This window comes from Arvicola amphibius, chromosome 8 (assembly GCF_903992535.2).
Source record: "Arvicola amphibius chromosome 8, mArvAmp1.2, whole genome shotgun sequence".
Taxonomy (NCBI): Eukaryota; Metazoa; Chordata; class Mammalia; order Rodentia; family Cricetidae; genus Arvicola; species Arvicola amphibius.
The window spans coordinates 116,877,945-116,901,259 of NC_052054.1; the positions used below are offsets into that span (position 1 = coordinate 116,877,945).

The 23,315-nt window shown below is 42.1% G+C and overlaps 2 protein-coding genes across 5 annotated transcripts in view; one reads left to right on the forward strand and one right to left on the reverse strand.

The window, feature by feature from the left end:
* Positions 1-1,041: 1,041 nt before the first annotated feature.
* On the reverse strand, positions 1,042-21,735 carry Cnot9 (CCR4-NOT transcription complex subunit 9). The gene is made up of 8 exons (XM_038340666.2): positions 21,335-21,735; positions 14,016-14,195; positions 12,434-12,549; positions 10,175-10,284; positions 9,080-9,189; positions 4,979-5,077; positions 4,405-4,496; positions 1,042-3,173 (listed from the first exon to the last, which is right to left on the reverse strand). The coding sequence occupies exons 1-8, from the start codon at positions 21,356-21,358 to the stop codon at positions 3,005-3,007; spliced, it is 900 nt and encodes a 299-aa protein (XP_038196594.1). The 5' UTR covers positions 21,359-21,735; the 3' UTR covers positions 1,042-3,004.
* Positions 21,736-21,978: 243 nt separating this feature from the next.
* The window catches only part of Usp37 (ubiquitin specific peptidase 37), a 65,429-nt gene continuing 64,092 nt past the window's right edge, over positions 21,979-23,315 (forward strand). For 3 of the 4 annotated variants that reach the window (XM_038340547.1, XM_038340550.1, XM_038340549.1), the window contains exon 1: positions 21,979-22,124. The gene's annotated coding sequence lies outside the window, so the exon portion shown is untranslated. Of the gene's footprint in view, positions 22,125-22,254; positions 22,273-23,315 lie in introns of those variants that run through there. The other variant, XM_038340548.1, reaches the window with a different exon arrangement.

Here is a 23,315-nt window from a genome sequence, read left to right on the forward strand (position 1 = left end):
TCAGGCTGGCCTCAAACTCAGAGATCCTCTGCCTCTGCCTTCCAAGTGCTAGGATTAAAGACATGTGCCACCACCACCACCTGGCAACATTGGGCATCTTTTATTTCTTTCCATTTTATTGTTTAAAGATAGGGTTGCTATGTATTGTGGCTGGCCTAGAACTCACAATGTGACTATCTGTACTAAACTGGCCTTAAACTCAGATTCACCTGCCTCTGCCTCCTAAATACACTACCATGCCTGGCTTCCATCTTAATTTTTTTGAGCCAGAGTCTCACTTAAACCAAAGACTGCTGCTTTGGCTAGAATGATTGAACAACATTCTTCCTGCCTGTTGGGGTTACAGGTGTGCTGCTATACCCAGCTTTTGCTTGGGTGATAGGGAATCTGAACTCAGGCTCCCTTGCTTGCATGACAAGCACTTTAACCAATGAACCATCCACCTTCCCAGCCCTTCCATGGGTTTTTGGTAACAGCTTTGTCCTCTTTTTCCGGACTTTAGAGCAGCATCAATAGCAAGTAGGGAAATTCTATATAGAAGAAAGGCCTTCTCTGAAACCTGCAGATGCCTCTCCACCCTGCCTTCTAGAACAGAACACCTATCTAAAATCCTTGAAAATAGCTGGAAATGGGCTGGTTGTATCCTATTAAGCCAGGCATAAGATCAATTCTAAAGATGTTCTGAACTTCACAGCTGACATTTAAAGTCCCTAATAAATGTAAATACTGCAGAATAAATTTAAGTACTACCCCTTTACTTACAGAAATCTCTCCCACCCAGGCACGGAAGCCAGGAGTGAAGTTCTGCTTGTGCAAGAGACACTATCAGGTAAGGGCCACCATCCTAGACCCCCAAACAGCTTTCACCTAAAAATCTGCCCACAAAGGAACTATCGTTGTCCTCTTAGCAGGGCAGTCTGTGTGTGTAAGCAGACAGGGTAGAGGTAGGTCCAACAATGATCACCAGATTAAAGTGCTTAGATATCTCTATACCAACAGAATGTATTTCCCAATTAAAAGAATTAAAAAAAAAAAAAAAAAAAAACCAGAGCATGTTTTATTTCAATCCTGATGAGGGAAAGGGATGGAAAACACATAATAAGGGGAGGGGTCTCTTTATATAATACATACAACATCAAGGCCAACCATAAGGAATGAGACCTACTGCACCCCTCCCCGTCCAACTCCTACGCAGGTTCTGAAGCCAGCTGAGTATAGATGGGACGTGAACTAAGACACTTGGCACAGTAACATGGCCAATGCACCAAAAGATGGAGAGACTGTCCCAGGGAGCAAGGCCCCAGGCCTCAGCTGCTCCCCTAGTGGAGAGGAATGAGAAACTTTGGCTCAGCAGGAAGGCAGATTTCAAAACTCAGTGTACCCTTGTTAAACTTTTCAGATCACAAACTGGAATGAGTCCAAACATCTACCAAGTTGATGCTGTTCCTGTTTTCTCTAAGACCTTTCCCCTTCAGGCCTGAGTCCACGTTCTCCTCTTCAATTGGAAGGCAAGGGAATAAGTGCTTATTCTTACCTTCCTAAATCTAGGCTACTTAATTACTACTTTCTTGGCTCTAGAGACAGAAGCCAACTAACAAGGCTGGCTCCCTTTGTGAAAGCCAGCTTAAAGAGCCCTTGGGTTGGCTCAACTGCCCTATAAAGGTTTCTATGAGCATTCACCCCTTTATACTACTTCCTCAAACTCGGTACAGACATCTTCAAGCATGTGAGACACGGGCTGAAGACTTGGTCTCTAGAGTTGGATCAATAATCCCATCTTTGGAGATAAGATGAGAGAAAGAGCAAGTGCTGAGAATGGGAGAAAGGTCACAGAAATAAAGGCAGTTTACAATAGGTTATAGATTCAAGCCCATGGAGATGGAAGGAGAACTCTGACACATTATCAACAAGTAAAAATATTTTAGTGACAACCCTGTAGTTTCCATAGACAAATAAAAAAAATGTGTTAAAATGGGGAGCAGAATCCAGCCATTCATCTTAACTCTGAAGAAACTCATTCAGCTAATACTGTTTCAAGTATAATCATGAACAGAGATGGCACTGTTGAAAGGGATCTGACCTGGACCCAGGGGTTTGCCTCCCTTGAGAAGACACCGGAAATTGTCTTTGAAGACCTGGATCTCAAGACTGCCATCCTCCTGCCCCAGTACAACACTTACAGGAAAGTTGGGTAAATTAAGACATCTGCTTTAAGTTTAAGTGGTTAGAAGAAGGGGAAAGCACTGAGATTTGGAAAAGCTAGCAGCTAAAGCCAGAACCAAGGTGAGGGTTCTCACGGCAGCAGAGGGCGACAGGCGGAGAGCTCCTGCGTGACCTTGGCTTCCCTCTTCCCGGCCTCCCATCCCACCCGACAGCCTGATGTAGCTATCCGTCTGCCAGAGGGGATGCAATGCCCAGACCAACTTTTTATTGAGCTTATGCAGCTAACAGACTTGTAAACAGTGCCAATTGACAAAGTTTTGCTGAAAACCACAGCTTGTGTCCATTAAACACACCTCTCTCTAGATTAAAAACAACAAAAACCCAAAGTAAACAAATACTGAGAGAATTAAAAGACACATCTTGAGTCTTCCAGGAAGGCAAAGTTAAAAAAAAAAAAAAAAAAAAAATTAAGCCACATGGCTTGTGGTCCCAGGCGCTCACCATGCCTAGAGTGTTGCTGCTGTTACCATGTCTCCCTCTACCAGTGGCTGGGAGCAGGGTCATCTTGGGCATGCTGCAAATACAGCATTTGCTGGTGTTGACATCCTCCTGGGGCTGTGGTGGCAGACTGCTGTGTCAGGAGCCCATTTCCTGGAGCAGCAGGGGATCCAGGACCTCCAGTCAGCCCACACACCTCAATGGGGTACTTTGCCCTTTTTATCCAGTGCAGTTCAGCATTGAGGTTGTCTACTCCCAGTTGGCAACAAAACCTGAGCTTTTTTCCTCTTAGGTTCCACCCCACTCCCCAACTTATGGGAGTAGTGGGACGAAATAGAGAGGATCACTGAGGGGGCAGGGGAATTCCCCGGGGATCTGTGACCTGGCCCTCTTGCAGGTTCTTCACCAGTTGTGCAAGCCAGCGTTTCGTGGTGGTGTCATCTTTTAGCACCTGGGCAAAGGTTGTGTCCTTCAGCTGGTCAGGGAGGCACTGTCTGAGTGCTTCGCGTGCCCTACATCAGAAACAAACAAACCAACCAGGAAGACAACAAATAAACCCACATTTTGGGGCTTGGAAGAGCCCCTTTCTTAGATATAAATATACAGCTTCCTAGGTAGGAATCTATGCTCTGTTAATCAAGAATCTACTAGAATCCCTTAAAGCAGGTCTTATTCATATGTTCAGAATGCGTAGTCCACAAATATTTTCAGCATACCCCAGTGCAGAATTTAATGCAAAAGCAAAATGGAATAAAACGGTGCAATAGTTTACTTCACTCCAAATTTTGTTTTGATTTATTATAATAAATACTGTCAAAAAAATCATTAAGCATAGTTTATGGTAAATGAAATTATTTTAAAAATTGTACACTGACAGCAGACATGACCTCATTTGTATGATAAATCAATCAATTTTAATTCTATACCAATATCAGCTATGTCTTTAAGGACATGCTTCAATTTTGTATTTGAAAGCTTTAATAAGAGATGAATAGTAAAAACCATGGCAACATCATTACCTAGAAGCCTCAAGAAGGCGAATGCCAACTGCACACAGGCTGTTCAGAACAGCTACAGCTCTGACACTCAGACGGGAAGAATTTCTAAGTATATTGCAAACTTACGAGAAAATAGGAATTACCGAAAAATAGGACAACTTATCATCAAAGAACAGCTAGGGCTTGAATAACCTGTGGCTACAGACTGGGTTCACATTAAGCTACCTGACTCCTAGGAACTCAGAAAGCACTCCATTATGTGGCTTGGCAGAATCTGAGCATGTAGCTTTCAGCATAAATTATGGATTGATAGGACAAAAGGTCAAACATTTCTGAAGTGCGTTACATCTACAAAGTGAGTGGTGCTGGCAGATATCTTGATCACACCAAGAAAAAGCAATAAGCTCTAAACCTTACAGGAAGCGGAGAACTGCAAGAGTAAGTAAAGAGCCTCCGGGCTACGGAACTTGGAACTTTGCAAGGGATCTTTGGAACTATACTTATCTTTCTGATTACTTGGAGTAGTCACAGAAAACACAAACAAACCACACGATATGGCCTCACTTGAAACTAACTGGGCTTTCTGGAATTTCAGGGTAGGACAATGGGAAGATCTAACTAGGGCATATTCAAAATTAGAACCTTAGATTTTAATAGGAACTTAAGTCCATCTAAGATAAACTAAGACACAGGACCTGAGCCACAAGACTATTTCCCTTAAGTCCTGAGTCCTGCAAATCTTTACCTGGGGTTATCTGAGAGTCGAAGGTAACATCTTACGACATGCTTCAGCAGACGGGCAGACGGTTCTTTGGATAGCTGCAGGACCATCTTACCCTGTTTTACCCAAAACAAGGGTGTGAGGGAAAAACACAAAATAATTTTGACACCAGAAATCAGATCATCTAAGAATCATTGAAGAAGTTTCCAATATTTTTATTATTTTTTTCTTTTTTAGACAGGGTCTATGTGGCCTTGACTAGCCTAGCACTCACTATATAAATCAGGACTCAAACTCACAGAGATCTGCCCTCCTCTGCTTCTGGAGTTCAGAGATTAAAGGCACTTACTATTATGCCAGATAGTATTTTTGAGACAGGGTATATTACTTCTTCACCTGGCTGGTGTGGAACTCTTGCTGGCCTCAGGCCTGCAGTGATCCTCTTGCCTCTGTCTGCCTTATAAATACTGGGATGACAGGCACAGAGCACCATGGCTACAACAGTAATTTCTAGTTAGAAGACCAAGCTTTCAGCCAGTTACAAAGGGACTAAGTTATGTGATCAGCAGTTGTAAAGAGAGTAAAGAAAGGAACTCACCAAGATCATGGCAACATGGGAAAAACGCTCATATGTCTGACATATATAAGCCAAACCAGTGTCATCTAAGAGAATCTTCTGGAGGATGAATGTGGCAACCTAGAGCATAAAGGACAAATACTATCACACTGAGCAATTACTGTATGTCAGGATTTTTTTCTAAAGGCTATTTATAGGCCTTATTTTTCCTATTGAACCCATTAAGTATACACACCATGATTTTCATTTTACATAAAAGGGAAAACCCTAGATAATTATTAGAATTGCCTAAAATTTGAGGCCAGCCTGAGGTACGTAGTGAGTACCAAACCAGCTTAGAATGGACTTAAAACAAAACAAAACAAAAACAAAACACACAAAACCCAATGACCACACCCGCCAACCCAAATGTCCTAATTTAAACCAGACATACATTGTGTGGAAAAAGTTTGAGACAGACTCTGTAGCCATGGTTAGCTAGCCTCAAACTCACAGCAATGCCCTTGTCTCAGCCTAGTAAATGTCAGGACTACAGGTAAGAGTCACAATGCTTACTTGCAGAGGATTAGGATGCTGATTCTTTTTCTTTGGTGTCATCAGAACTATTGTTACTGTTTTACTGAGGTATGTCACTGCAATGGGCCAAACAATATGCCTCCACAAAAACAGCCAGTGCTCGTAATCACTGAACCATCTCTCCAACTCCACCCTTGTATTTTCAAAAATACTTCCCAGGTAATTATATCATTTATAATAGCCGTGACCAAGAACCTTTATTTCAAAGTGTACCTACTATGGGCAAGGTGTTATAAGTGTTATACAAAGAAAGCTAAATACAAAGCCTACTATGGTGGTGCACGTCAACAACCCAGTCCTCAGGAACCTGAGGTAGAAGGATTGTTCCAAAAATTGTTCCAAATTTGAGGTCTGCCTGTGCTATACATTATCAGGCCAGTAAGAGCTACATAGCAAGAACCTGTCTCAGAGAGCAAAGGTAGAAAGACAAGAGAAGCTACTAAGTTAAAAAAAGATATCTGTGGGGGCTGGAGAGATGGCTCAGAGGTTAAGAGCACTGCCTGCTCTTCCAAAGGTCCTGAGTTCAACTCCCAGCAACCACATGGTGGCTCACAACTTTCTGTAATGGGGTCTGGTGCCCTCTTCTGGCCTGCAGAAATACACACAGACAGAATATTGTACACATAATAAATAAATATTAAAAAAAAAAAGATATCTGTGAGAACTACTCTTGTTGAAGCATAAAAAAAGCCAATGGAAACCTAGAGACAGGAATGAGTTAGTTTTAGTTTTGGACACTTGGAAGTAGGGGTTATTGAAATAGGGACTAATCAAGTTGACTATTATAAAAATAAATAAATCTTTTTTTTTAAAAAAGGTTAAATTCTGTAATCCTACTATTGTGAAAAATCACTATAATCTGAGGCATAAATTCCTCCAGACATGTTCTTCAATTTAAAAATATAGTAGTAAAAAAAAAAAAAAATAGTAGTAATAGCTAATTAGACTGGCAGGCACTTCACCTAAATATTTTTACATCAAACAAAAGATGTGTGTGTGTATATACATATACATACAAGCACTCACCCCAAACTGGTGAACTGTAAAGAAATATAACAGGAGGTAAAATACACTTTTTTTTTTTTTTGGTTTTTTCGAGACAGGGTTTCTGTGCAACTTTTTTAGAGCCTGTCCTGGAAATAGCTCTTGTAGACCAGGCTGGCCTCGAACTCACAGAGATCCGCCTGCCTCTGTCTCCCGAGTGCTGGGATTAAAGGCGTGCGCCACCACCGCCCGGCTAAAATACGTAACTTAACAATAAAATGGGCTGGAGTGTGTGCTCAGGGGTTAAGAGCATTTACTGCTCTAGTAGAGGACCTTAATTCAATTGTCAGGACTCCAGCTGGGCAGCTTTTAGCCTCTTATCTTGTTCAAGGGATCCAACACCCTCAGTTCTGACCTCCAAGGGCATCCGCATACATGTAGCACACACAGACAGAATCATGCATGGACTCACAGACATACTCTATCTCAACCCCCACCCCTCAAAAGCAAAATATAAGAAAAAATAGACATGAAAGACAGATAACACAGCATAACTAAAGTTAATGAAACAAGAGGCTAGAACAAATAAAAAATATAAAAAGGCGAGCCATCGACAAAAGAAAAAGAGACTTTAACTTTACTTTTAACTACAACATTCAATGTCAGAACACAAAAGAGCTTTGGCAACAGAATTTTCAATAGGAAAAATGAGGTAAAAATTTTATACATTCTTGCTGAAGCTTGAGTACACATGCCACACTTCACATGACAGATAACCAGAAATGATGCATTTGGCATGAAGATGGCGCAGTGGGCAAAATTCTTGTTGTACCAGCTTATAAGGACCCAAGTTTGGAATTCCGGCACCCATGTAAACGCTGATGTGACATTGTATCTGCAATCCCAGACTGGCCGTTAGCTAGTCTAGCAAAACAGTGGGCTCCGAAGACAGAAACATAGGGGAGCAGTAATGGAGACACCTGACAGTGATCGCTAGCCTCCACCTGGACATCTTCACAAATACTTTTTAAAAAAAGATTTATATTTATTATGTACAGTGTTCTGCCTGCATGTATGCCTGCAGGCTAGAAGAGGGCACCAGATCTCATTACAGATGGTTGTGAGCCACCAAGTCGTTGCTGGGAATTGAACTCAGGACCTCTAGAAGAGCAGTCAGTGCTCTTAACCTCTGAGCCATCTCTCCAGCCCCCCACAAATACTTTTTATATTGAAGAATATGTCTGGAGGACTTTATGCCTCAGATTATAGTATGTGTATTCACAAGTATGGGCAAGCACACACACAAAGGAATTAACTATTAATGTGACATTCTTCTGAAAAGTCTTTTTTTTTAATATTTTTTATTTATTATGTATACGATATTCTGTCTGCATGTATGCCTGCAGGCCAGAAGAAGAAGGCACCAGACCTCATTACAGATGGTTGTGAGCCACCATGTGGTTGCTGGGAATTGAACTCAGGACCTTTGGAAGAGCAGGCAATGCTCTTAAATGCTGAGGTCTGGGGTTTTTATGTCTGTCTTTTGAGATAGTGTCTTGCTATCACCTCTGTTTGGCCATGAACTTGTGATCTTTCTGCCTCAGTTTCCATGGTTTGTGGTTTTTAATGATTATCTGATAGTTTTTACATGAAAAAGGAAAATATACGGGACCCCAGAGACTGCTCAGCGGACAAAAGCAGTAGTGTTGTGTACTGACTAGTTTTTGTCAACCTGACACAAATTAGTGTCATCTCAGAGAAGGGAAACTCAATTGAGAGAATGTTTCCATAAGACTGGATTGTAGGCAAGCCTGTAAAAAATTTTAATTAGCGACTGATAAAGGAGGCCCCAGAGTGTCATGTCTGTCTTTTTTCTTATCCTTACAATCATTTTCCTTTCTTTTCTGGAGGGAGGGGGGGAAGTGTGTGTGTGAATTTATGTGCACTGTATGTGTACATGTGCCTTTTGAGGCCAGAAGAGGACTGGTGGTCTTGGGTGCTATAAGAGCGAAGTTGAACAAGCCCATAAGGAGCATTCCCCCATGGCCTCTGCATCAGCGCTTGGCTTGACTTCCCGGACAGCAGGACAGCAGAGGACAAGCTCCAAGAGGAGACAGACACTTTCACCCCAAGCTGCTTTTGGTTACAGTACATTATTACAGCAACAGAAACTTAACTAAGATACTGTGTAACCCCAATGACCAGTTTGACTCCCAGAACCCACATAAAAAGCCAGCTGTGGTGGCATGCATCTGTAATCCCAACACTTCAATAGTGAGATGGGAAACTGCCCAGAAGCTGGTGGACCAGCTCGCTCACAGCAGTAGAAACAAGAGAGACCCTTCCCCAACAAGGTAGACAGCGAGCACCAACTCCCCAAAGCTGTTGCTTACGTCCACACGTGTCCCATGGCAGTCACTCACACCCACACAAATAACACACATCAAAAGAGAAAAATATTTTTGAAGGTAAAATGTCTGGAGAGGCAGAAAATGACTCTAGAGCCACAAAGCGGCAGCTCAAGAGCTAAAACAACGCTGAATCTCACTTAAAAGCACGCACCGTTTTAGAAAGCTCACTTCCAGATTCCATAATACGCAAACACAAAGGGATGATTTCTGTTGTCAATAAAAAGTTGATTACTTCTTGTTCGTCTGTTTTAACCAAGGCCCCTAAAAAAAATATGGACAAACAAAATTACTTTAGAGAAATGATTTTTAGTTACATTTACTCTGCAAGTTAAGGAATTAAAGTAATGATATGCAGACTGCGTCAAGCAATCAGTTTCATATCTACTTGAACAACAACAACAACAGTCATGAGTGTAATCCCAGTATCGGGAAAGCGAAAGCAGGGAGATGTTGAGTTCCAGACCAGTCTCGGCAACTTAAAGAAACATTGTGTCAAAGTTTAAAAAATAAAAATAAAACAAATGGGGAAACCTCTCAGTGTTAAGAACACTAGCCTACTACAAGGCTCTGAGTTATTTAACTAAATTCATTCAACTTAGTTAAAATCAAAATATTCTTTTACTCCTTTATAATTTGATGCTAAAGCCAGATCTTGATTACATTTTTTTCCCTCTTTCTTTCTTTCTTCTTTTGGTTTTTCGAGACAGGGTTTCTCTGTAGCTTTGGAGCCTATCCTGGAACTAGCTCTTGTAGACCAGGCTGGCCTTGAACTCACAGAGATCTGCCCGCCTCTGCTAGGATCAGATCTTGATTACGGATCCTCACCTTTGTTATTAGCAACATTGAGAATGGTGCTTGATATATTTGCAAGCACTTACTAATGAGTGAGATGATGCCAAAAACAAAAAGTAAATCAGCTGTCAGAAGACGAACAAAACATAGTAATTTAGACCATTATTGTAAGAATTTCGGGCTTACAAAATGTCCCCGATAACTTAGCTAGTCAGTGTGTTTCAGTTGGTAGAGTACTTGCTTAGCATGCGCAATACTTGGGTTTGATCCCTAACACTGCATTAAGTATGGTGATATATATCTATAATCCCAGCACTTGGGAGATGTTAAAGGAAAATAATTTTAAATAAAAAATTTAAGAGTATACTCAGGTACATAGCAAGCCTGAGGTTAGCCAATGATATACAAGACCCTGTCTCAACAAAAACAAAACAAAAATAATAAAATCACTTACCAATAACTCCAAGGCTGGTGAGCCGAAGATATTCAAAGGGACGAGTTTTGCTGACTGTGTGCAAAAAGGGGTACAAAAAAAGTGGGATGTGTGCTGCCAGAAAAGCCGACCTAAAAGAGAAAACAGCCACACATAGAACCCAGAATTGACTTCTAAACACCAAGCCTGAAACAACTGTGAGACTGCCAGAGTAAGGAATCTTCAGAGAAGAATTTTATTGGCTTTTAGTCCTGACCAATGTTCTGAAATGTGTAATTTTGTACCCTAGGAGATGTGTCAATGTTTGGAGATATATTTGATTGTCAGAAGTAAGAAATGTTGAGGACTATTAGCATACAATTACAGAGGCCAGAGATGTCTACAGCTTAGAATAGTATCCTCCTGCCCTCATTGACACATTATACACACTCAGCTCAAGGCATCAACATGCACCCAGGCGAGGGTATTTAAAGCAACACAATCTACCTCAGTATGTACCAAATATCTTAAAAGCTGTATAGTTGAGTAAGTACTCGACTATAGGTTAAAGAAAGTCATAAGTGCTAAAGCCAATGTGTTGCTGCACACCTAGACAGAAACCCATTATTCAGGGCCTGCCTAAATTAGGAGAATCATGAGTTTGGGGCCAGCCTGGAGACACTGTCTCCAAAAGAAGAAAAGAAAGAGAAGATGGGAGAAGAGAGGAGAGCAGAGCAGAGCAGAGAGAAGGGACGGGGAGGGGAAGAGATGAGAGAAGAGGAGGGGAGTAAAGAAAGAGAAGGGAGAAAATGTATAAGAAGAGAGGAGAAAAGGGGAGGGGAGGAGAGAAGAGGTTATATCAGTGCTAAAGAGATTCTTCCAGGAGGCTGCAAAGATGGCTTTCGGTGGTTAAGTGTTTTTTGGAATCTGAATTGAGGTTCCAACACCCATTTCGGGTTTTCTACAACTGACTCTGGAAGCTAGAATTGCAGGGGATCTGATGTTTTCCAGTCTCTGTAAACACCCAGAAAGAAGCAGTAGGCAAGCATGTGTGTTTGCCCTTTAGCACATGCATGCACACACGCTAATGCCAGTTGTAGTGGTGCGCACCTTCAATCCTAGCACTTGGGAAGCAGAGGCAGGCGGATCTCTCTGAGTTGGAGGCCAGCCTCGTTTGTTTACAAAGAGTTCAAAAACGGGGGAGGGGAGTCTTTTTAGATCAAATTTCACTGCTGTAAGATGACTCCGATTTAATTAAACATAAAATAATTACTTTTTTTTTTTTTGAAACAGGGCCTTACTCTGTAGCAAGCCTCTTGTTTTTGCTTCCCGAATACTAGAATTACAGGTATGAACCACCATGTCAAGCTCAAAGCTCTGGTTTCCTATTTGGGATTAAATCACTGCCAGAAAATACTTTTAAGGTAACTAAGCAAATCTTTCCTTTTTTTTTGTTTTTAATTTTTTAAAATAATTTATTTAACTTCAGCACTTGGGAGGCAGAGGCAGGTGGAGTTCCAGACCAGCCTGGTCTACAAGAGCTAGTTCCAGAACAGGCTCCAAAGCCACAGAGAAACCCTGTCTCAAAAAGAAACAAATAAATAGATAAATAATTTAACTTTATTTTTATGTGCATCGGTGTGAAGGTGTCAGATCCCCTGGAACTGAAGTTACAGACAGTTGTTAGCTGTCATGTGGGTGCTGGGAATTGAACCTGGATCCTCTGGAAGAGCAGTTAGTGCTCTTAACCACTGAGCCATGTTTCCAGCCTGCAAATCTTTCCTTTTAGAACATAACAAATCACTAAACTGGTTGATTTGCTTATGTTCAGAGTATTTACTACTATTTTGAAAACTGTTTCTATGATGTTGAAAGTATCGAATTGTACTCTACTTTATTTTAAAACATATTACTCTTCCCTCAATCTGTAGCCAGAAACTAAAAATAGCCATCAAACTTAACAGCATAGAAATATATATATATGTCAACTGTCAAAGAAAAAAAAAAGAGAAAGGTGTGCATGGTGGTATACAACCATAATCCCAGCAGTATTTGACAGCATAGGTAGTTGGGTTAAGAGTTTGAAGACAGCCTCAGCTATAAAAACCAAAGAAAAAACAAACAACCCTAACCACAAATAACCACAAGGAACTCCAAAAGCAAACAAAAAAGAGTTCTGAAGACTCACATCCACACACCACATTGCATGCCCTTTCTCTGATCACTCAGCAAGGGTATCTAAGTTCCTATGAAACACTAATCTGCCCCCACTAACTTTAACAACACACTCACAGCACTTACCTGGTCTCCGGGTGTGAGGCCACACATTGTAGCAACGCTAAAGCATTGCAAACTCTGTTAGACTGGTGTGCTGTCAAAGTTGGAGGGTTGATAGATGGATAAATATTTACAATTTCCTGAAAAAATGCAAAGAATCCAACAGAGCAATTAATCACAAAATAATATCAGTGTCACAGCACAGTAACTTTAAAAGACCACTTTAATTCCTACAGAAATAAAATTATCCTTTCATCACAAACATACAGGAACATGCAGGCAAGACCCTTCTCATGTGTCTCCAGAAAGACTGCTATGGTAACAAACGGGGCTCCTACACTTCCTCTGAGGTTTTGCAGCTAGTCTTTATTTTATGTGTTGATGCTTTGCCTGCATGTATGTCTGTGCATCATGTGTATGCAGTGCTCACAGAGACCAGAAAGAAGGTGTTAGATCCCCTGGAAATGAGTCATAGCTGGTTGTAAGCCACAAGGCAACCAGAACCAGGACTTCTGAAAAAGCAGCCAATATTCTTTACCATTGAGTCATCTCTCCAGCTCCCATAGCTAGTCTTTTAATTGAGTGACCCTTATATAACATTTTATAACTTTAACTAATATTCTTCTTTATGAAGACGAAACCCATATTGAACACAATCATTTACTTTAGCTGCAAATCCTTCCATAACACCAATAGATTCTTGGCTACAAGTGTTGAATTTACTGAACAGATTTGAAAGACTATTAGTAATTGGGGAGGAACTTTATAGGATGATTATTATCTTGATACCTTGAGATTGTTTCATTTTAATATTTTCTACTTTTAACCACTTTGGCCTGATTGAAATTTTTAGTTATTTATTCTTGGTCTTACTTTGGGTGGTGTGTGTTCCACCAGTATACGGGTGGAAGTCAGAGGACAACCTGCAGGATCCAGATCTCTCCTTGTACCATGTTAATCCCAGGGGTCAAACTCAGGTTGTTAGGCTTGGCAGCAACCAAATGCATTTACCCATAAGCCACCTCACCAGATGCAGTTGTTTATTTTTTAAAGACACAGAGATACCCGCTTTTAATGCGATAGCGGATACACCTTTATCTCAATATTTTCTTTCCTCAGCCACAACTATGTGGTCCTTATACTATTTCTATGTTCTTCCCTGCTATACAGATCAACCCGTTCTACGTCTAAAAGCTGTGTCAAACACAGATTTTAAGGTCCACCTCTCAAACCAACTAAATTCAATCTTCAAATTCAATCTCCAAAATATGCATTTTAACAAATACTTCTGCTTTTAAAAAATGGGTTCTTACAAATGCTAATATTTAAACAATCACTGGGCGGTGGTGGTCCACACCCTAATCCCAGCACTGGGGAGGCGGAGGCAGAGGCAGAGGCAGGCAGATCTCTGTGGGTTCAAAGGCAGCCTGATCTACAAAGCAAGTTCTAGGACAGCCAGGGCTACAATGAGAAACCCTGCCTCAACAAATAAACAAAAATTTAAACAATCATTCTTCTAAAGTCTTCAAAAAAATCATTTGAGCCAAGGAAGAAGAAAACACACAAAGTGACAAACACGACTGAACTCTTGTGAATGCGCACCCACCTGCAAAAGTGCTGCAATAGTACCGAATGAATGCCATAGCATGGGTGCAAGGTCAGGGACAGATTCTCGCTTCTTGCTTAGCTCCAGCAAAGCATTTTCCCTTGTTTCAGGACTGGACAGTTCATTGATCCACTGGTAGATCTTCTCTCTGTCCACTTGGGCCAGTGCAGTAGGCACAGGCTTCAGGTGAAAAGAAAAATGTCAATTTATTATAGTTAAACCAAGTCTTATCCTACAGTAGTACTTTAGTAAATGTATTTTCTAAATAATAGGAGCTTTAATAAATGTATATTTGATGTAAAGCAAGTTAACGAGCCCTTTAGGAGCTTATTATGTTACGGGTGTATCTGGGCTGCACTGAAAATATACCAGTATGCTTACTACTAAGATGTCTTAAGGCAGAAAACTAACAAACAGCTTCAATAAGACATGATTTAAATATATCTTGGTGTATCTTTATATTGGAATATTATATAGCCCATTATGAAAAGACATAGCTCAATATGGACCACACTACATTTTTAAAAAGCATGCAAAAATACATTCCCATAGAAAGAAAGGATACATGTTTAGGTCATTAGATCACCTTAAAAAAAACTAATGGAAAGAGGTACATTTACATTTTAGCTTTAAGTCCTTTGCCTAGTTCTCATAGAAAAAGTACTAACAAAACTAAAATAAAATAAATAATTAGTAAACCAAACTACCTTCACAAGCCACAGCAATCCAGTTTAGCCAGTTATAGAGTTGTGTGGCCTAGGGTAAGCCATTCAGTTTGTTAAAGTGGAGCTACTATACTAACTACCAGTTTCTAGAAAAACTACCAGTTCAATATCTTAGAAAGATTTGTTGTAAGAGGGAAGCATCAATTTTATATAAGTATACTTCTCATACAGTAAACGCATACCATGTTAAGTAAACATTGCAATGAATTTTGATAAACTTATATATCCTAGTGACCGCCCTAACAATTATGATATTATCCAAAGTTATCCCCAAAAGTTCTCCGGGGCCTCTTAGTAACCCTATGTAACCTGGTCTAGACAACACAGGTATTTTCTGCTGCTGCAGAGAAGCCTATGCTGTCTAGGAATTACTATTAGAAGGTAAGGCTTCCTCACTTTATCCTCTAAGCTAAGAAACAGGTTAATATAGGTTTAACAAGATCAATGTCAAACAGTGACTGTATGGCTGAGTTCAATCTACCTAACAGCACTTCCTAGAATCAGTGTCTGCACGTAGTCTATACAATTGAAATCACAAACATCTCTCTCCAAGCTGAAGAAATTATTTCTTACAACTAACAGAACTTTCTGCAGTCTGTTACAGTACAGTTCATTAATAGTTGGATTTGCATAGTGAGTTAAACTATTTATATATACACAATATCATCTGAGAAGTTTAATTTAGAATATTAAATACTGTATGGAGAGATGGTTTAGCGGTTAAGAGTATTGGCTGTTCTTCCAGAGGATCCAGGTTCAATTCCCAGCACATGGCAACTCACAACTGTCTTCAACTCCAGTTACAGGGGATCTGACACCCTCACACAGATATACATGCAGGCTAAACACCGATGCACATAAAATAAAAATAAACCTTAAAAAATTCATTTAAAGGGCTGGAGAGAGAGATGGTTTAGCAGTTAAGAGCACTGACTGCTCTTCCAGAGGTTATGATTTCAATTCCCAGCAACTACATGGTGGCTCATAAACATCTATAGTGGGATATGATGCCCCCTTCTGGCATAACAGGATAGAGGCAGATAAAACACTCATACATAAATTAAACAAATAAATAAAAAAGTTCATTTAAAAACAGTCAGGCAGCGGTAGCACATGCCTTTAATTCTGGTACTCAGGAGGCAGAGGCAGGAGGATCTCTGTGAGTTCGAGGCCAGCCTGATCTACAAAGTGAGTTCCAGGACAGCCAGGGCTGTTATACAGAGAAGCCCTGTCTCAAAAACAAACAAACAAAAAAAGAAGAGTATTAATTACTTAATAGTTAGACCAAGATTAAAACAGGACTCTGTTCTGGTGCATATTATATCATCTCTTGTAGCTCACTCAAGTTAATAGTCTTTCCTTTTAATAAACGCATTTAAAACATTATTATCAAACTATATCAAACTAGCAGAGAGCTGTTCTCCCTTTTGTGCTGAATGGTTTGTATGTATAAAATATATTTCTTTTTTAAAAAATATTTATTTATTTATTCATTATGTATACAATATTCTGTCTGTGTGTATGCTGCAGGTCAGAAGAGGGCACCAGACCCTATTACAGATGGTTGTGAGCCACCATGTGGTTGCTGGGAGTTGAACTCAGGAGCTTTGGAAGAGCAGACAATGCTCTTAACCTCTGAGCCATCTCTCCAGCCCTATAAAATATATTTCAAATTAATTTTTTAAGATAGTCACCGAAGTAAGCCATCAATAGCTAAACTATAATTATCACAAAGCTAATGTAAAGAATCGAAAGACATTTGTAATTTTTTTAAAATAAACAGTAAATTATAAAAATAATTTTCCTCCTTTGGTAAACTGAAAATCTGATGTTGATGATTTCTTAAAGAGAAAACAGCTTTATGTTTAGGGTCAACATGGCTTACTTCCTGATATGGCAGTGAATGGGGTTAGATTTAACAGATTACATTTCAAAATTAGGTGGTATACCATGGGACTTTTATTTAACTCCCTATGCATGTCAAGCTTGCCTTGAACTCACAGCAATCCTCCTGCCTCATCCTCTTGGATGCTAAAATTACAGACTGACTACACTAGACAACGTACCTTTGAGTACTAACATAAAGAAATATGATTTTAAAAACTTTATAAATCACACTGAAAGTACTATCTATCCTTATGAGGACCCTATTTTTTTTTTAAAATTTGTTTGTAAGTTAGGGTTTCATCATAGACCAGATTGGAACTTGTGGTCATCTTTCTTTCTTTCTTCTTCTTTTTTTTTTTTAAAAAAAAGATTTATTTATTAATCATGTATACAGCATCTGCCTGCATGTATCCCTGTGGGCCAGAAGAGGGCACCAGATCTCATTACAGATGGTTGTGAGCCACCATGTGGTTGCTGGGAATTGAACTCAGGTCCTCTGGAAGAACAGTCAGCACTCTTAACTTCTGAGTCATCAGCCCCCCCATGGTGATCTTTCTTTATCTGTCTTCTAACTCTTGGGGTTATAAGTTTATTGTCAGCTTCAAAGTGACATAAACTTGTGGGAGGATTCAGCTGGTTAAGCGTGCTTGCCATCAAGACTGATCCTCTGAATTTCAACATCAGGACTCAACATGGTAGGAGAGAACTGACTTCCGTAAGTCTCTATATGTCTGTCTGTCTGTCTTTCTTTCTCTCACACTAAACAAATAAATGAAGTAAATCAGTAAAGAGAAGCTACATTCTTTGCCCTGAGATTAAATAGGAGGTTTGGAAGCAGTGAACTAATTTTATTTGAGTACATTCCTGCCAAGAGTAGGGCATCTGGGAGTCAATCAGTTTAAAAACAAAGATAATAAAATGGGCCAGGAAAATGGTTCAGTTATGTGCCTATAGCTCAAATCACGAGGACCTGAGTGTGAACCCCAGCATCCAAAAGCTAGCTAAACATGAAGACACACCACCTTGGAACCTCATAACTCACAGTGGAAGATTTGTTGATCAGCTAGTCTAACTGAAATGGGAGGCTCCAGGTTCAGTGAGAGACCCTCTTTCAAAAAGAAACAAGGGGGCTGGAGAGATGGCTCAGCAGCAGTTAAGAGCACCTGCTGTTCTAACTGAGGCCTCCATGCTAACTCAAAATCATCTGTAATTCCAGTTACAGGGAATTACAAAATCTTTTTCTGACCTACAACGTCACCAGGAATACATATGGTGCACATACATACATGCAGGCAAAAGAGTCATACGCATAAGATCTAAAAAAAAGAACAAGAAAAAGAGAAACAAGGTGGCGGTCTGGGAAGATGGCTCGGTCAGTACAGTACTTGTCACACAGAGGGCAGATGTTGGGATCTCCAGGACCCATATAAAAAGCCCTGCAAGGGTGGCTGCCTAAAACCTAGCATTCAGGAACCAGAAACAGAAAATCCCAGGGGGAAGCCAGTCTAAATGTTGTCACAAGCTCAGGGTTTAAGAGAGAAGCAAAAAAGATATCTGATGTCAAGTTCAGGCCTAAGCACAGACACCTGAACTTGTACCTGCACACTCTGAACATACCATACATAAAACACTTGAACTTTAAAAGCGGACAGACACAGAGGAAGATATCTGACGCTGATCTCCGGCTGCCACACATGCACCAACAGTCAACTCATATGCATACAAACACAGAGTAATTCAAGTGTACAGAGACGCTAAATTTGCCAGTTGAAATCAGTGAGGAATTTTTATTCTCTAATGCCTCTCCCAAAAGTTTACTTTGGCTGTTTTATGACCTAATAGCTACTACAGAAGACTCAATGCCATACTTCCACTAATCTAAGTAACCCTTGGGTCTATAGAAAAGTAATCTTACTTTATTAAAACAGAAGTCATTTAGCTAGGATATGAACGTAGCCAATGAACAACGACTTAAGTTTTTTTCCACTCACTTATTTAGAGCGTGTGTATGTGCCACGGGACACATGTGAGGTGAGAGAACAACCTGTGGGAGTCACTTCTCTTTTCCCACCATGTGGGTCTGGGGACCACCTAGGTCATAAAGCTTGGAGGCAAGCATCTTTACCTTCTGACCCACCAACCCACCTGGCTAAATGCATTTTTTCTCCACATTATTAGCATCCTACCTTTTTACATAGTGTGTACAGGACAGAGGTGTGCACAGAGACCTCCTCGATCATTCTTGGTCATATTTCTTCGAGGCAGGGCCTTTCACTGAAATCTGTGCACGGCTGTCAGTAACCTCTAACTTCTGTCTCTAACTCCAGAGCTCTGGGGTTACAGACATGAAGTCACAGCTGGCTTTTTATATGAACATTGAGGATCTGACTTCAGGTTGTCATGCTTGAGCAGCAAGTGTTCTTACCTGGTCAGCCACCTCCCTTTATCCCCTTACATTTTCTAATTTTGTGAACAACTCTTCAGTGTTTTCTGTCCACAATAAAACAAATTTTGTTTTGATGATAATGGAGATGTTAGAATATATTCTTTATTCTTTAATGAGTAGAGCACAGTATATTACAACTACTTCAGTGTCTTTTGTTACTATTTCTCCAGTAAATAAGGACTGCATTCACTGTCCTTTAATAGTACCTCCTATCTCCCTAGCTATAGTATGGTTTCTTTACTATATATTAAAAAAGAGCCGGGCGGTGGTGGTGCACGCATTTAATCCCAGCACTCAGGAGGCAGAGGCAGGTGGATCTCTGTGAGTTCAAAGCCAGCCTGGTCTAAAGAGCTAGTTCCAGGACAGGCACCAAAGCCACAGAGAAACCCTGTCTCGAAAAAAAAACCCAAATAAATAAAATAAAAAAAGAAACAGACCCTATCTCAAGTACCACTCCAGAGGCACAACTTCCAAAGCTGGCTCTGTCTCCTCTCATGCACACACTCAATATGAACACATACACACAATCTCCTCACATGCACACACTCAGTATGAACACACAAACACATTTCATTGTTAAGCAAAAACCAGTGTCTTTTCAATAGACTTAGGCTATTGTGGGCACTGCTGCATGTAATCTTCCTCTCAGTTTCTAGTAAATGGTATGTTATTGTTTTTTCCTCAGATCAAAATAACGTAAGTAGTTTGGATTATGGGAAAAAGGGATTGTGAAGGAATTGGCTCAACTTTTTCTTCTTCTTTTTTTTTTTTTTTTTTTTTTTTGGTTTTTCGAGACAGGGTATCTCTGCAGCTTTAGAGCCTGTCCTGGAGCTAGCTCTTGTAGACCAGGCTGGCCTCGAACTCACAGAGATACGCCTGCCTCTGCCTCCCAAGTGCTGGGATTAAAGGCGTGCACCACCACCGCCCAGATCAAATTTTTATTCTTAAATCTTGTCACCAACCAAATAGCTTAATGGGTCAAAGCTGCCATGTGGGTAAAACAGCATAACAGATGTTCAAGTTTTTAAATTTATGTACAGTACTGTAAATATAATTGAAGAAATACCTTTTCTTTTCTTTTTGGTTTTTCGAGAGAGGGTTTCTCTGTGTAGCTCTGGCTGTCCTGAATTTGCTCTGTAGACCAGGCTGGCCTCCAACTCAGAGATTCGCCTGCCTTTGCTTTCCAAGTGCTGGAATTACAGGCGTGCACCACCACTGCACGGCTTGGAAGTGTTCTTTAACTATCCTGCTTCCCATATGGTTGAATGGCTATTCAGTCAGCATTATTTAAGAGCTTACCTTGTAATAGGAACTGTCCTAGCAGCGGGGAAACCAAGTAAACAGGATAGGATTCATAGCACCAACATACATATAAACATAATATAGATAGTATTACACACACACACACACACACACACACACACACACACACACACATAAAATGTTGGGGTTACAAGCTACCGTGAACATAGTCTGAAAGTTACTGAGGCAGACTTGTACTTATGGAGGCAGTCCTATGAAGGTCAATTCCAGGTAACGAAACTAGAGACCTGCTTCTTGCAGTGAAAAAGCGATGTACTTTTTGTTGGAGCTTAAGGAGCAAGTGACAAAAACCGAGCTCATAAACATGACTAAGGACCCCATCATACCGGGCTTGTAGGCTTAAAGTCTACTTTCTCTAAACGTAACCGAAAACCACAGTATGACTTCAGGGAGGTGTAACACGTGATTAACTTTTCTTGTTCAAAAATAAAATGAGATTTGTGAGGAAGGCTTCAAACGCAGAGAACTCTAAGATGCAATCACCCTGAACTTCGGGTCTCTGGATTTCTACATGTAAAGCAAGTGGGGATTGAGCTAGAAGCCATTTCCCTCCCAACGAGATGCCCCTAGGCGAGGAGTTCCAGGAGCAAGGGACCAGAGCGAATGGCCACGGGATTATACTCATCCCCGCCGACGCCCAGCACACAACCAGCGTCCAGAAACTGACGCCGAGCTCCAATGAATCAATGAATGGCCTCTTGGGGCCGCGCGGGGCGCGGGACCAGGCCTAAGCGCCGGAAAAGAACGCGAGAGGCCGCGCGCCAGGCCAGGAGGGGAGCCGGAGGAGACGGGGATAGCTGGGGGTCCGACTCCGACAAGGTCGGGGCGCGGTGTGGAGATCCCGGACCTCCGGCTAGGGGCAGAAGGAGATGGACTCGGGGCCCGGCTCCGGGAGCTAGGAAGAAGGCTGAAACTGGTATCTGGGCGCTGCCACTCACCGCTGCCGTCGCCAGGCTGTGCATGTTGGGAGCGGCCGCCGCTCTTCTCCTTCCGCCGGACGCGCCGAACCCGCGTCCCAGCTTTAGCGGCTGTGCAGCCGGAGATGAAGAGCCGCCATCCGCCTCCGGTTCGCTCCTCCCCCTTCGCAGCCCTCTGACCTCTCACCTCTGACCCTCCACCCACTGAGAACTTTCCCGCCTCCTGGCCCTCGGCCTAGCTAATAGTTTCAGACACTTAAGATACAGGATCAAAATGACGTCTGCAACCTACTGGTCTTCGTATTCCCCTGGCATCGCAGGTATATCCCCAGAGGAGCGAGAACTCCGACTTTCCCCCTAAGGCCAGAGAAGGGCGGGAAAAGGCCGGCCGTGTTGGAAGGACACGAATTGCGCATGCTCAGCCAGGCTGCGCTAAAGGAAAATGGTGGGCGGTCCGAAGTCAGTACAACGGAGAGTGCGCATGTGTGCTACAACACCGTCACGGCAGGGGGCGGGCCGCCCGGGTGAGGGGCTGGGCGTGGTGAGGGGGCGGAACGAATGCCGGAGGGGCGGGGCTTGGGTGTTGACGCGCACGCGCCCAGACTGGTTGCGTCGAGAGGACGTGCGTGCGTACGTGTTTGCGTGTAGTCACAGTTCCCGCCATCAGCGGGTTCAGGTGTGTAGGAGAGATCGCGGTGTCGCCGTCTGTGGCCAGGATCGCCCCTTCCTTGTGAGCCCCTCGGCTCCTCCCCCTCCGCGGGAACTCTGTGCTTCCGGCAGGCTCGTCCCCGGCTCGGACCCTCTGGCACAGGTAAGCGGGCCGGGACAGCTCCGGAGTCGAGCCGTTTTCTCCAGCCTCACCCCCCACCCCCGTGCGGTCCGCCCACTCGGCGGACCAGAGTTCGCCCGGCTGCTACTCAGCCTGCACCGGGTCCCCGGACGCTTCATATGCCTTACAGGTGCCCGGCTCGAGTGTTTTCCCCTCCGCTTTCCCTCTCCTTGAACACGGCGCGTATTGTCACTCCCTTTCCGCATTCTCTAACTGCCCCCGCTTTGCTCGGGTAGTGGTGGTCTTGGCTTACCTCCTAACGAGGCCTGCTGTCTCTCCAGGTGACTTCCGATGTCACACAGCCCTCAGACCTTGCACGCGATACTCATTCGCTCTCATGGCCATTCTTTACTTTCCTCCTCCTCTTAAATAGTGCTCACAAGAAAAGTCAGAGAGTAAATTTTTTGTCGTGCATTTGGTTGCTTTCCGTATCTAGCCACTCCTGTTAAGCCCAAATCCGTGGGTCCCCACAAAAGCCAACAAAGGAGACTGAGTCCCATAGTAAAAGCAAAGAGCCTTTATTTTAATCAAGTTTGCAAACTCGGTCTCTCCGCACGTCCAACGTATTGGGATATCCGGAGAGCCCCGGGCTCAATTAGAATTGGGTTTTTATAATAGTAAAGATGGGCGTGAGGGAGTCTCAGAGGTTCATGACCCCTGATTGGCTGACATTTGTTTAGGGATGTCATGGTGAAGTGCTGGCAGGTGTTTCTATTTACAGTGCTTCGAATGCCAGGAATTTGCTTTTTGAATGGTCTGCTCTTGGGTGGGGGGTCAGGTAATCTCGGCCTGCCAGGCATTATCTCTGGGTAAACTATTGAGACTTCAGACTCCATTCAAATTTGTTGATGGCCAGGGTCCCAGGTGATAATGGTTGGAAGTAAAGAAACTTCCTTTGGGTGACCTGCTCAGACTGAGCGTATCATGGCTGGCCCTCACACTCCCACGATGTCCAATTTACCAATTTTAAATCAAGATCCGGTAAAAAAAAAATGGTAATTGGTAATAAAGTTCCGTGTCTTTGGAGAGTTGTACTATAGTGTTTTTCGGGTATTCTATGGTGAGTTGCAGTACCTAATGAATCTCCAGCTGAAGGAGATAATCTAAGAGAATGTTGAGGTGGTAAAGAGGCATTTGGGTATATTGAATTAGAGATTAGAGGAGGGTTTTGGG